At 46.9% G+C, this 12,714-nt stretch overlaps 1 protein-coding gene across 6 annotated transcripts in view; it reads right to left on the bottom strand.

The window, feature by feature from the left end:
• Positions 1-12,714, bottom strand: part of LOC116981222 (prominin-1-A-like) — a 50,075-nt gene that overhangs the window by 33,443 nt on the left and 3,918 nt on the right. For all 6 annotated transcript variants that reach the window (XM_033034072.1, XM_033034076.1, XM_033034071.1 and 3 more), the window contains exons 3-6: positions 6,133-6,188; positions 3,862-4,067; positions 2,717-2,837; positions 1,625-1,688 (exon numbers count right to left, since the gene is read on the bottom strand). In XM_033034072.1, coding sequence (XP_032889963.1) covers positions 1,625-1,688; positions 2,717-2,837; positions 3,862-4,067; positions 6,133-6,188 — 447 coding nt within the window. The remainder of the gene's footprint in view (positions 1-1,624; positions 1,689-2,716; positions 2,838-3,861; positions 4,068-6,132; positions 6,189-12,714) is intronic.

Raw genomic sequence — 12,714 nt, 5'->3', positions numbered from 1 at the left:
TTTCTGTGTTATATCTCTAAACCAAACTAAATCTACTCAAAAGGACACCAAGTACTGGAGTAACTCAGCAGGTCAGGCAACATCTCTGGACAACACGGATAGATGATGTTTCACCGTTCTTCCAGAAATGCTGACTGACCTGCTGAGATACTCCAGCGCTTTGTGTCCTTTTGTGTATTAAACAGCATCTGCAGTTCCTTGATTCCCACATCTCCTCATCACATGACCTGTAATCCGTTGGTGTTCCTGTTGCCGGCTTAGTTTAGTTTAGTTCAGAGATACATCTTGCAAACAGGCCCACCGAGTCCACGTTGACCATCGATCACCCGTTCACACTAATTCCATGTTATCCCACTTTCTCATCCACTCTTTGCACACCAGGGGCAATTTACAGAAGCCGATTAACCTACAAACATGCACGTCTTTGGGATATGGGAGGAAAATGGCTTGGTTGGAGCTTGAGATCTATTGGGGGTGGGGGGGGGGGGGGGGTTCCAGACGTAACCTTTGGACAAGTACATGTTTTTCACCTCAACAACCAATGCTTCCATTTATTCAGCTTCAGTGGAAAAAAACTCGTGGCAAACCATGTTAGCAGATGTTCAGGAAGTGGTGAAAATGATGGTGAGTTTTAACAGGGAAGAATGAGATAGAGAGGAAGGGAGGGGAATCCTGAGTTTAATTTCACACGTCGGTAGATCATGTAGTCAACAAACATGTGAAAAATAAAGTGCTGGAGGACGTACCTTTAGAGAGATGAGAAAGACTTTTAAGTCAAAGGGTGATGAATCGGGGAGATTCATTGCCACGGATGGCAGTGGAGGCCGCCATTTGGTATTTTTAAAGCAGAGATTGACAGATTCTTGATTAGTAAGGGTGTCAGGGATTAAGGGGAGAAGGTAGGAGAATGGGGTTGAGAGGGAAAGATAGATCAGCCATGATTAAACGGCAGAGCAGATTTTTGGGCCAAAAGGCCCAATTCTGATCCTATGACTTATGAACTGTTCAACTCAGCGAGCCAGTCAATTTTTATGAGGGAAACGGACTGATGATGCTTCTTTCGGCTAAATCCTGACTTTACTTTAGACTTTAGAGATAGGCGTGGAAACAGGTCCTTCGTCCCACCAAGTCTGTGCCGAACAGCGATCACTCCGTGCACTTACACTATCCTACACTCTCGGGACAACTTACAATTATACCAAGCCAATTAACCTACAGATCTGTGCATCTTTGGAGTGTGGGAGAAAACCAGAGCACCTGGAGAAAATCCATGCAGTGACAGGGAGAATGTATAAACTCCATACATACAGCACCCATAGCCAGGATCGAACCTGGTTCTCTGGCGCTGTGAGGCAGCAGCTCTACTACTCCTCCACTGTGCCACCCCTGACATGAAATGTCACCTGTCCATTTCCCTCCACAGAAGCTGCCCGGCCCGCTGGGTTCCTCCAGCACTCTGTGTTTTACTCAAGATTCCAGCATCTGCAGTTCCTTGTGCCTGTTATCCCTCGTGTCTTGGTGGCTCGTGAGCTGGTGATCAGCGTCTCTGTAAAGGGCTGGAATTGGACCCTAGACCAGAACTTGCTACAATTGATGAGTTAATTGGCAAACATCGCCTATTTACCGTCCAGGTTAGCTGTGACCTTGTTCACCGGGACAAAGCTGGCGTTTATGATCGTCATGACTTGCTGAAAAATAGAAGTGGGAAGAAATATTAGAATGGTCACGCGACACAGTTCCTGAAAAACACACACACCAGGTCTTTAACTCCTTAACAGATACTTTCTCCAAACAAGCAGGAATTCAATGTCATTTATAACGATGAGAATACACAAGCAGATCGCAAACACAGTCTTTACTTTTACTTTGGACTTCCGAGATACAGCGCGGAAACAGGCCCTTCGGCCCACCGAGTCTGCACTGACCACAGTTCACCCGTGGCACACTAGTTCTATCCTGCATACCAGGGACAATTTACAGAGGGTCAATTAACCTACAAATCTGTACGTCCTTTTTTAAAATCAAAAATATTTATTCAATTACCAAAATAATATATACAGTACAGTAAAAAACAAAACAGAACCAACCACCATAATACACGGCAAACACTAAACTGTTATACAACTATCTTACAATCCTTGTCAAGGATACATTCAACCCGCCCCGCGGTGCCCAGCGGTCCCAGAGATCCCCCAGGGTGCCCGCGGACAGGGTGTAGTCCCTCTCTAACACCACCCGGGCGCGGACGTAACCCCGGAAAAAGGGGCAGGCAGCCGGCTCGGGCAATGCCCTCTTCCGCCTAGCGCCGTGACTAGCGGATGGCCAGCTAGGCCAGGCCAGGCCCAGGAGCAACCCAACCAGGACATCTTCAGCCCTACCCTCTCCCCTTACGCACAGGATGTCCAAAGATGAGGATGGTGGGCGAGAAGGCAAGGAGCAGCCCCTTTAGATAATGGGGCAGGGGCTGCAGCCTCACACACTCCATATACACGTGGTACACAGGCTCTTCCAGCCTGCAAAAGTGGAAGGTGGCTGGCGAGTCTGTGAACCGCGAGAGAAACAGGTTGCAAGGGACTCCTCGGAGCAAACTCCATACAGACAGCACCCATGGTCAGTCTTGAACCATAGTTAGGATGGAACCTGGGTCTCTGGCGCTGTGCCACTCGTCGGTCAATGTTGAATCTTAATGTGGCATCTGTGTACAGTGCACACTCACAAGCGGGATGGTATTGATGTACATCTTTATGTTTCCCAGCACGTTGTTCAGCTGCTCCTCACTCTCCCGAATGTTTTCCGATATCTTTTCATTGGTGATGAACATGCAGACATTTCCTGCCCTGTCGTGTGGTGAGTCAGAGAAGAACAAGTAATTTATAACCAGTAAGTTACACATCTCCAGCCCCAGATCATAAGACCATTAGACCATTCGGCCCATCGAGTCTGCTCCGCCAATGGTTACTATCCCTGTATGGCATACAATAGTATGGCTGTATGGTAATTCGAGTTTCACTGTACCTTAATTGGTACACGTGGCAATAAACTGACCTTTGAACCTTTGAACTCAAACCATTGACTGTCCATCTCCCTCCACAGATGCTGCCCGACCCCCTGAGTTCCTCCAGCACGTTGTGTTTGGCCCAGCAATCCAGCCTTCCATGTATGACAGCACAGTGGCACAGTGGCACAGCAGAGCTGGTCCCATACAGCCACCCAGTGCCGCCACCAGTACAACAGGCCCTTAAGGCCAAGTCCCAACTCTACATTTTTAACATCTCTGAACCTGAAAGATACACGATGATGCCGAAAACATGGCGACTCTTGTGTGCTGCCTCAGTGTCAGCTATTATCCTACATGCTAGTACTTTAGTATGATTGTGCCTATGTATAGTAGGACTGTCACTGAACTTGGTTTTAGTTTTTCAGAGATACTGTGTCGAAACCGGCCCTTCGTCCCACCGAGTCCGTACCGACCAATGATCCCGCGTACACTAGTACTATCCGACACAGCAGGGGCAATTTACAATATATGTGGGGGGGAACCGAAGCACCTGGAGAAAACCTATGTGGTCAGTGGGGGGACGTTCAAACAGCACCTGAGGTCAGGATCAAACCCGGGTCTCTGGCAGCATAAGGCAGCAGCTCTACCACTGTACCACTGTACTGCCCCGTATACATAAAAATAATTCCACTGTGGCCCTCATGTCCTAGATTGTCCCACTAGTGATTCTCCCACTCTCCAGAACCACTCTATCCAGGCTTTTCACAATTTGTTTTCTGGTTGACTGGACAGCAGGCAACAACTAAGGCTTTTCACTGTACCTCGGTACACGTGACAGTAAACTGGCATGAACGATCACTCACAGCGTGACGGAAGTGAGCACAAACAGGACGACGGCCAGCATGCGCCTCTTGCGGTTGGTCCACTTGGTCAGCTCCTGGTACATCTCGCCCCCGCACCTTCCGCAGCAGCGGCAGCAGCAGAAGAACAGCCCCACCAGCGGCAAGAGGACGAACAGGAGGATCCCGATGATGGCGCACACTATGTATCCAGCCTCGTACTGCAGCACCTGGGTGGGGCGGGGAGAGAAACTGCAACACGGGTCATGTCACACACACACGCGGGCAGCAGAGCGAGATGGATCACGCGTGGGCAGGTATGAGTTTATGTGTAGGTAGGAATTGCAGATGCTGGTTTTAACCGAAGACCGAACTCAGCGGGTCAGGCAGCATCTCTGGAGAAAAGGAATAGGTGACGTTTCGGGTCAAGACCCTTCTTCAGACAAGGGCCTCGACCCTAAACGTCACCTATTCCTTTTCTCCAGAGATGCTGCCTGACCCGCTGAGTTACTCCAGCATTTTGTGTCTGTTTTCAGGTAAGGGTTTAGTTTAGTTTAGTTTATTATCTAATGTACCGGGGTACAGTGAAAAGCTTTTTGTTGCGTGTTAACTAGTCAGCGGAAAGACAGTACTGGATTACAATCAAGCCATCCACAGTGTACAGATCTGCTGTTGGAGTAGAGATTTAAAAGTGGAGCGATTGTAATGCACGATTGCAGATCCACTATTGGGACCAGCACACAGAGCCAGGTTTGGGCACCATCTTAGAATAGGCTCGTAGCTTGGCTTGTAGTTGGTCTTGGCTTGATGCTTTGCACTGACTTTGTGGGCCGAAGGGCCTATTCTTGCGCCAAACTAATACTGTAGTTTAGATACAGCGTGGAAACCGGCCCTTCGATCCACTGAGATTAGCGATCACCCCTTACACTAGCACTATCCCACACACTTGGGACAATTTACACATTTTTCCAAAGCCAATTACCCTGTAGTTTTAGTTTTTTGTAAAACCTGACAGGTTAGCACGCGAACAACAACTTCTCACTGTATCTCGGTACACATGACAGTAATAAACAATTGGCAATACCAGGTGGGAATGAGGGGAGGGAGAATAGTTTAGCACTGGTTGATACTAAAGTCCATACTGAGTCTGCACTGACCAGCGATCACCCCCTACACTAGGACCATCCTGCACACCTGGGACAATTTACAATTTTTCCTAAAGCCAATTAACCTACAAACCTGTACATCTTTGGAGTGTGGGAGGAAACCGGAGCACCCGGAGAAAACCCACGCGGACACAGGGAGAACGCACAAACTCCGTCCAGAGAGCACCGGTGGTCAGGATCGAACCCTGGTCTCTGGCGCTGTAAGGCAGCAACTCTAATGGTGCTCCCTCTTAACCCCATTCTGCTGCCTTATGCCTTTTCAGATCAAGAACTTTTCAATCCCTGCCTTAAAAATACCCAATGCCTTGGCCTCCACAGCCATCTGTGTCAATGAATTCCAGAGATTCACCGCTCTCTATCTGAAGACATTTGATGCACTTAGGGCAGCACAGTGGCGCAGTGGTAAAGTTGCTGTCTTACAGCGCCTGAGACCTGGGTTCGATCCTTACTATGAGTATTGTCTGTACAGAATTTGTACGTTCTTCCTGTGTCCACATGAGTTTTTCCTAAGAGCTCTGTTTTTCTCCCACACTCCAAAGATGTACAAGTTGATAGGTTAATTGGCTTTGATAAAGTTGTAAAATTGTCCCTAGTGTGTAGGATAGTGCTAATGTTCGGTGTGATCGCTGGTCGGTGCGGACTCACTATGCAGAAGGGCCTGTTTCCGCGCTGTATCTCTTTAGTCTAAATGTCCAGTCAAGAAACTGTCAATCTCCGCTTTAAAACTATCCAATGGCTTGGTCTTCACAGCCCTCTGTGGCATGGAGAGACACAGCAAGGAAACAGACCCTTTGGCCCGTCAAGTCCATGCTGGCTACCACCTAACCATTTTAACTTTTCCTCCGTTAATCCCATTTTCATTCTTAACAACTTCCCCTCCCACCTCCACAGAAGGGATAAGTTACGGCGGTCAATTAACCCACCAAACCACACGTCTGGAGGAAGTGTATTGGAGGGAGCGCATGTGGTCACAGGGAGGAAGTGTAAACCCCACACAGACAAGTTGCTGAAGCTCTGAGGCGGCAGCACTCTAAGCTGCACCTTTAGTGCCGAGTGGGCTGGTTCTGACTTAATTGGACTGTTCGTGCTCAGCCTAAAATCAATGACTCTATGGGATTGGGTCTCTTACCTGCGTGTAGCTTCCACGTAGCATTTCAATGTTCTCAAAGAATAACTTGATAATTTCTACAAAACCAAAACAAATAATTTGGTCAGCAAGCGTTAATGCTCCAACATGCACCATGCACAGAAAACACTGTAGATAGATACAAAGTGCAGTCAGAAAGCAGTCAGAACAAGGGTCCCGACACGAAACATCACCCATCCTTTTTCCCTAGAGATGCTGCCTGACCCCCTGAGTTACTCCAGCACTTTGTGTCTATCTTTGATATAAACTTTCTTTGTTTCTATACAAGACACTGCGATGGTGTTATCAACCAAATGGCATATTTCCATGTTTCTTGGGCAGTCACGGTGGCACAGCGCTAGAATTGCTGCCTTACAGCGAATGCAGCGCCGGTGACCCGCGTTCGATCCCGACTGCGGGTGCTGTCTGTACGGAGTTTATACGTTCTCCCCGTGACCTGCGTGGGTTTTCTCCCGAGAGTCTTCGGTTTCCTCCCACACTCCAAAGACGTACAGGTTTGTAGGTTAATGGCTTGGTAAATGTAAAAATTGCCCCCTAGTGGGTGTAGGATAGTGTTAATGTGCGGGGATCGCTGGTCGGCGCGGACCCGGTGTGCGGAGGTAGCGGCTCTACTGCTACACCATTGGTTGTAAGTTGCCTACTCAGTTGTACAAAACTGTGAGTTAAAGTGTTTCTGCGTTCTTGACTTAACCTCAGTTGGAAAGGGTGAATGTGGGGAGTGAGAAAAGATATGTGGTGAACTGCGGCACAGTGTTCGCAGCGGTTAGAACTGCTGCCTCACAGCACCAGCGACTCGGGTTCGATCCTAACTACGGGTGCTGTCTGTACAAAGTTTGTACGTTCTCCCTGTGACTGCATGGATTTATTCTGGGTGCTCTGGTTCCAAAGACATGCAGGTTTGTAGGTGAATTGGATTTGGTAAAATGCCCCTAAAAACATAGAAACATAGAACATAGAATAATAGGTACAGGAGTCGGCCATTCAGCCCTTTGAGCCAGCAGCGCCATTCAATATGATCATGGCTGATCGTCTAAAATCAGTACCCTGTTCCTGCTTTTTCCCCATAATCCTTGATTCCATTAGCACTAAGAGCTAAATCGAATTCTCTCTTGAAAACGTCCAGTGAATTGGCCTCCACTGCCTTCTGTGGCAGAGAATTCCACAGATTCACAACTCTCTCGGTAAAACAGTTTTTCCTCATCTCAGTCCTAAATGGCCTACCCATTATTCTTAAACTGTGACCCCTGGTTCTGGACTCCCCCAACATCGGGAACATTTTTCCTGCATCTAGCTTTCCAATCCCTTTAGAATTTTATATGTTTCTATAAGATACCCTCTCATCCTTCTAAATTCCAATGAATATAAGCCAAGTCAATCCATTCTTTCATCATATGTCAGTCCTGCCATCCCGGAAATTAACCTGGTGAACCTACGCTGCACTCCCTCAATAGCAAGAATGTCCTTCCTCAAACTAGGAGACTGCACACAATACTCCAGGTGCGGTCTCACCAGGGCCCTGTATAATAGACAATAGACAATACTGCAACTGCAGCGGGACCTCCTTGCTCCTAAACTCAAATCCTCTCACAATGAAGGCCAACAGTGGATAAATGTGAGGTTATCCACTTTGGTAGCAAAAACAGGAAGCAGATTATTATCTAAATGGTGTCAATTTGGGAAAAGGGGAAGTACAACGGGATCGGGGGGGGTCCTTGTTCATCAGTCAATGAAAGTAAGCATGCAGGTACAGCAGGCAGCGAAGAAAGTGAATGGCATGTTGGCCTTTATAACAAGAGGAGATGAGTACAGGAGCAAAGAAGTCCTTCTGCAGTTGTATAGGGCCATAGTGAGACCACACCTGGAGTATTGTGTGCAGTTTTGGTCCCCTAATTTGAGGAAGGACATTCTTGCTATTGAGGGAGTGCAGCGTAGGTTCACAAGGTTAATTGCCGGGAGGCCGGACTGTCATACGCTGAGTGAATGGAGCGGCTGGGCTTGTATACTCTGGAGTTGAGAAGGATGAGAGGCAATCTTATTGAAACATATAAGATTATTAAGGGTTTGAAAATTAGCTTTCTTCACTGCCTGCTGTACCTGCTTGCTTACTTGCAGTGACTGATGTACAAGCACACCCAGGTCTCGTTGCACCTCCCCTTTTCCTAACCTGACACCATTCAGAAAATAGTCTACCTTCATGTTCTAGCCACCAAAGTGATAACCTCATATTTATCCACATTATACTGCATCTGCCATGCATCTTCCCACTCACACAACCTATCCAACTCACCTTGAGGCGGCAGCCTCATAACATCCTCCTTGCAGCTCACACTGTCACCCAGCTTTGTGTCATCCGCAAACTTGGAGATGTTACATTTAGTTACCTCGTCTAAATCGTTAATATCTATTGTAAATAACTGGAGTCCCAGCACCGAGCCTAGTGGCACCCCACTAGTCACTGCCTGCCATTCTGAAAAGGACCCATTAATCCTATGTTTTGCTTCCTGTCTGCCAACCAGTCCTCTATCCACGTCACTACCCTACCCCCAATACCATGTGCTCTAATTTTGCACACTAATCTCTTGTGTGGGACCTTGTCAAAGGCTTTTTGAAAGTCCAGACACACCACATCCACTGGCTCTCCCTCATCCATTCTACTTGTTACATCCTCAAAAAATTCCAGAAGATTGGTCAAGCACGATTTCCCCTTCATAAATCCATGCTGACTTTGACCGATCCCATCACTGCTTTCCAAATGCGCTGATATAACAGTTGTATGGGTGATTGCTGGTCGGCACGAAGCCGGTGGGCTGAAGCGTCTGTTTCCACGCTGTATCTCCAAATGAAACTCTGAACTAAACTGTAAAGCTAAACATAATGCAAGATTATAATCGGTAAATAACCAGCAAGTTTACTGTAAAGCGGTGTAATCTGAGCCAAGGGTAATTAACACAATTTGCTATTCTTCTCTCATCTACTGTAGAATGCTTGTGTTCACCATTGAAAGGGTTTTACATTACAAGGAAACTGATTCATCTAACGATTGTCGGAAGGAGACCCGCCTGGTTGCCAGAGCCACATTATACAAAAACAAAGTAAATCTGATCTTTAGTATTAGCAGGTAGAAGGCAGGGTTTCTGTGCATGGTGCTGGGTTATTTTTAGTTTAGTTTAGATATACATCGTGGAAACGGACCCTTTGGTCCACGCTGACCAATGATCACTCTGTACACTAGCTGTATCCTACACTCTAGGGGCAATTTACAGAGGGCCAATTAACCTACAAACCTTCATGTCCTTGGAGTGTGGGAGGAAACCGGAGCACCTGGAGAAAACCCACTCGGTCACAGGGAAAACACACAAACTCCATGTTTGTCTACGCACAGAATCGAGACGCAGGATTATTTTCCGGCCATCAGGTCAGCACGCAGGTGCAGCTGGTAGATCTGCTGCCTCACAGCGCCAGAGACCCGAGTTCGATCCTGACATCGGATGCTGTCTGCGTGGAGTTTGCACGTTCTCCCCGTGACCACGTGGCTTTTCGCCTGTTTCCTCCCACATCCCAAAGACATGCAGACTTGTAGGTTTATTGGCATCTGTAAATTGTCCTTAGTGTGGAAGGGGAATAACTGGGATAACATAGAACTAGTGTAGGGGTAATCCTTGGTCGGCACAGACTCGGTCGGCCGTAAGGTCTGTTTCCACGCTAAGCTAAACTTAAGACGTTCAGAGTTATGAAATATTTAAACCAAGGGTCCACTTCCTTGAAAAACCTGTTGCATTCACTGGCAAAGGAAATAGGTGTTCCCAGTTCTTTCAGCCATTGAACTTTGCACAGTTCCACTGTCAGACGTCCAAAGTAAACATCAGCCCAACAAACAGTTGCTCAGAACTGACCATTCCTGACAACATCCTTACACACCATCCCCTCACACCCTTCCTGTAACGTTCTTTTACCGCGGTGTAGGTTTATGTTTGGTTTTAGGTTAAGTAACGTTGCGTGTACACTGAGGGTCAGTGAAAAGCTTTGTTTTGCATGCTATCCAAACCGGTCAGGTAATACCAGTACATATACACAATCTAATCAAACTCAAGTACAATAGTTTGAGCAAAGGGGAAGATACAGAGTGCAGAATACAACATTGTAGCGCATCTGTTCCATAGACAAAGTCCAATGTCCGCAATGGGGTAGAGGTGAACCGGACAGTACCCTAGCTTATGGAAGGACCCTTCAGAAGCCTGATGCTGAGGAAAAGAAGCAAATGGTCACAAGATCATAAGATCCTAAGACATAAGTAGAATTAGGCCAAGGTACACAAAAATGCTGGAGAAACTCAGCGGGTGCAGCAGCATCTATGGAGCGAAGGAAATAAGACTGAAGAAGGGTTTCAGCCCGAAACGTTGCCTATTTCCTTCGCTCCATAGGTGCTGCTGCACCCACTGAGTTTCTACAGCATTTTTGCGTACCTTCGATTTTCCAGCATCTGCAGTTCCTTCTTGAACAGTAGCATTAGGCCATTTGGCCCATCGAGTCCACACCACCATTCAATTATGGCTGATCTATTTTGCCTCTCAACCCCATTCTCCTGCCTTCGCTCCGTAACCTTTGATGCACATTAATCAAGAACCTATCAATTTCCACTTTGAAAATACCCAATGACTTGGCTTCCACTGCTGTTTGTGGCAACAAATTCCACAGATCTCACAGCGCCAGACACCCGAGTTTGATTCTGACTACGGATGCAGTTCGTACACAGTTTATACATTCTCACTGTGAGCGCGTGGGTTTTCTCCAGGTGCTCCGGTTTCCTCCCACACTCCTAAGACATGCAAGTTGTCAGGTTATTTGGCTTCTGTGAATTGTAAATTTCCCTAGTGTGTAGGATAGTGCTAATGTACCCAATGATTGTTGGTCGGCGCCTGTTTCAACACTGTATCTCTAAAGTCAAAAGCAAAGTCCAAAGTAAACTGCCCTGGCGTTCCGATTTTCTCTCACACCCTAGAGATGCGCAGATTTGTAGATTAATCCGTGTGTGTACCTTGCTCCTACTGTGTATGTGATTAGTTTAGTTTAGTTTAGTTTAGTTTAGAGATAAAGCATGGAAACAGGCCTTTTGGCCCAGCGATAGTGCACTGACCAGCAATCACGCGTACACTAACACCTTCCTGCACACTAGGGGCAATTTGCAGAAGCCAATTAACCTACAAACAGGCAGGTCTTTGGGATGAAACCGGAGCACCCGGAGAAAACTGACGGGGTCACAGGGAGAACGTACAAACTTTATACAGACAGAACCAGTAGTCAGGTTCGAACCAGGATCTCTGGCACCGTGAGGCAGCAACTCTACCGCTGCGCCACTGTGCTGCCATTTTGATGATCGAAGAATATGAGGAATGGTGTTTGTGGAAATGCTGGTTTCCAGATATTTTCTTGAAACCAGGGATATTCAGACCCACTATGGCTCTGAACTTCAGGCAGAGGCTGGGCAGGCTAGCGCTTACTGCCATAGAGCGCAGGAGGCTGAGGGGTGATCTTACAGCGGTGTATAAAACCATGAGAGGAATAGATAGGGTGAATGCACAAAATATTTCCCCCAGAATTGGGGAATCAAGAACCAGGGGGCATAGATTTAAGGTTAGATGGGAAAGATTTAACCACTTGAGGGGCATCTTTTTCACAGGCAGGGTATGGGTGTATGGAAGGAACTGCCAGGTATTAGTTGAGGAGGTACATAGATACATAGATATGTAGACAATAGGTGCAGGAGTAGGTAATTCGGCCCTTTGAGCCAGCACAGCCATCCAATATGATCATGGCTGATCATCCACAATCAGTACCCCTTTGCTGCTTTCTCCCCATATCCTTTGATTCCACTAGCCCTAAGAGCTCTATCTAACTCTCTTTTGAATGCATCCAGTGAATTGGCCTCCACTGCCTTCTGAGGCAGAGAATTCCACAAATTCACAACCCTCTGGGTTCCTGCATCTAGTGTGTCCAATCCCTTAACAAGGGTACTATAATAAGATATAGAATGTAGAACATAGAACAATACAGCACCGGAACAGGCCCTTCAGCCCACAATATCCATGCCAAACATAATGTCTAGACTAACTCTTATCTGCCTGCACATAACCCATATCCCTCCATTCCTTGCATATCCCTGCATATCCATGTGCATTTTCAGACTGCCCCGATCGTATCAGCCTCCATCACCACCTCTGTTAACGTGTTCCAGTCACTCACCACCCTCTGTGACAATAACATGCCCCACACATCTTCTTTAAACTTTGCCCCTTTCACCTTGTAACTATGTCCCCTAGTGATGGGTATTTCCACCCTGGAAAAAAGATTCTGACTGTCTATCCCATCTATTCCTCTCATAATTTTAAATAGAAACATAGAAAATAGGTGCAGTTACAATGGCCCTTCGAGCCAGCAATGCCATTCAATATGATCATGGCTGATCATTCAAAATCAGTACCCCATTCCTGCTTTCTTCCCATATCCCTTGTTTCCGTTAGCCTTAAGAGCTAAATCTAACTCTCTCCTGAAAACATCCAGTGAATT

Source organism: Amblyraja radiata, chromosome 15, assembly GCF_010909765.2.
Source record: "Amblyraja radiata isolate CabotCenter1 chromosome 15, sAmbRad1.1.pri, whole genome shotgun sequence".
Taxonomy (NCBI): Eukaryota; Metazoa; Chordata; class Chondrichthyes; order Rajiformes; family Rajidae; genus Amblyraja; species Amblyraja radiata.
The sequence above is the reverse complement of the archived record's forward strand: the minus strand, read 5'-3'. Positions and strand labels throughout refer to the sequence as shown.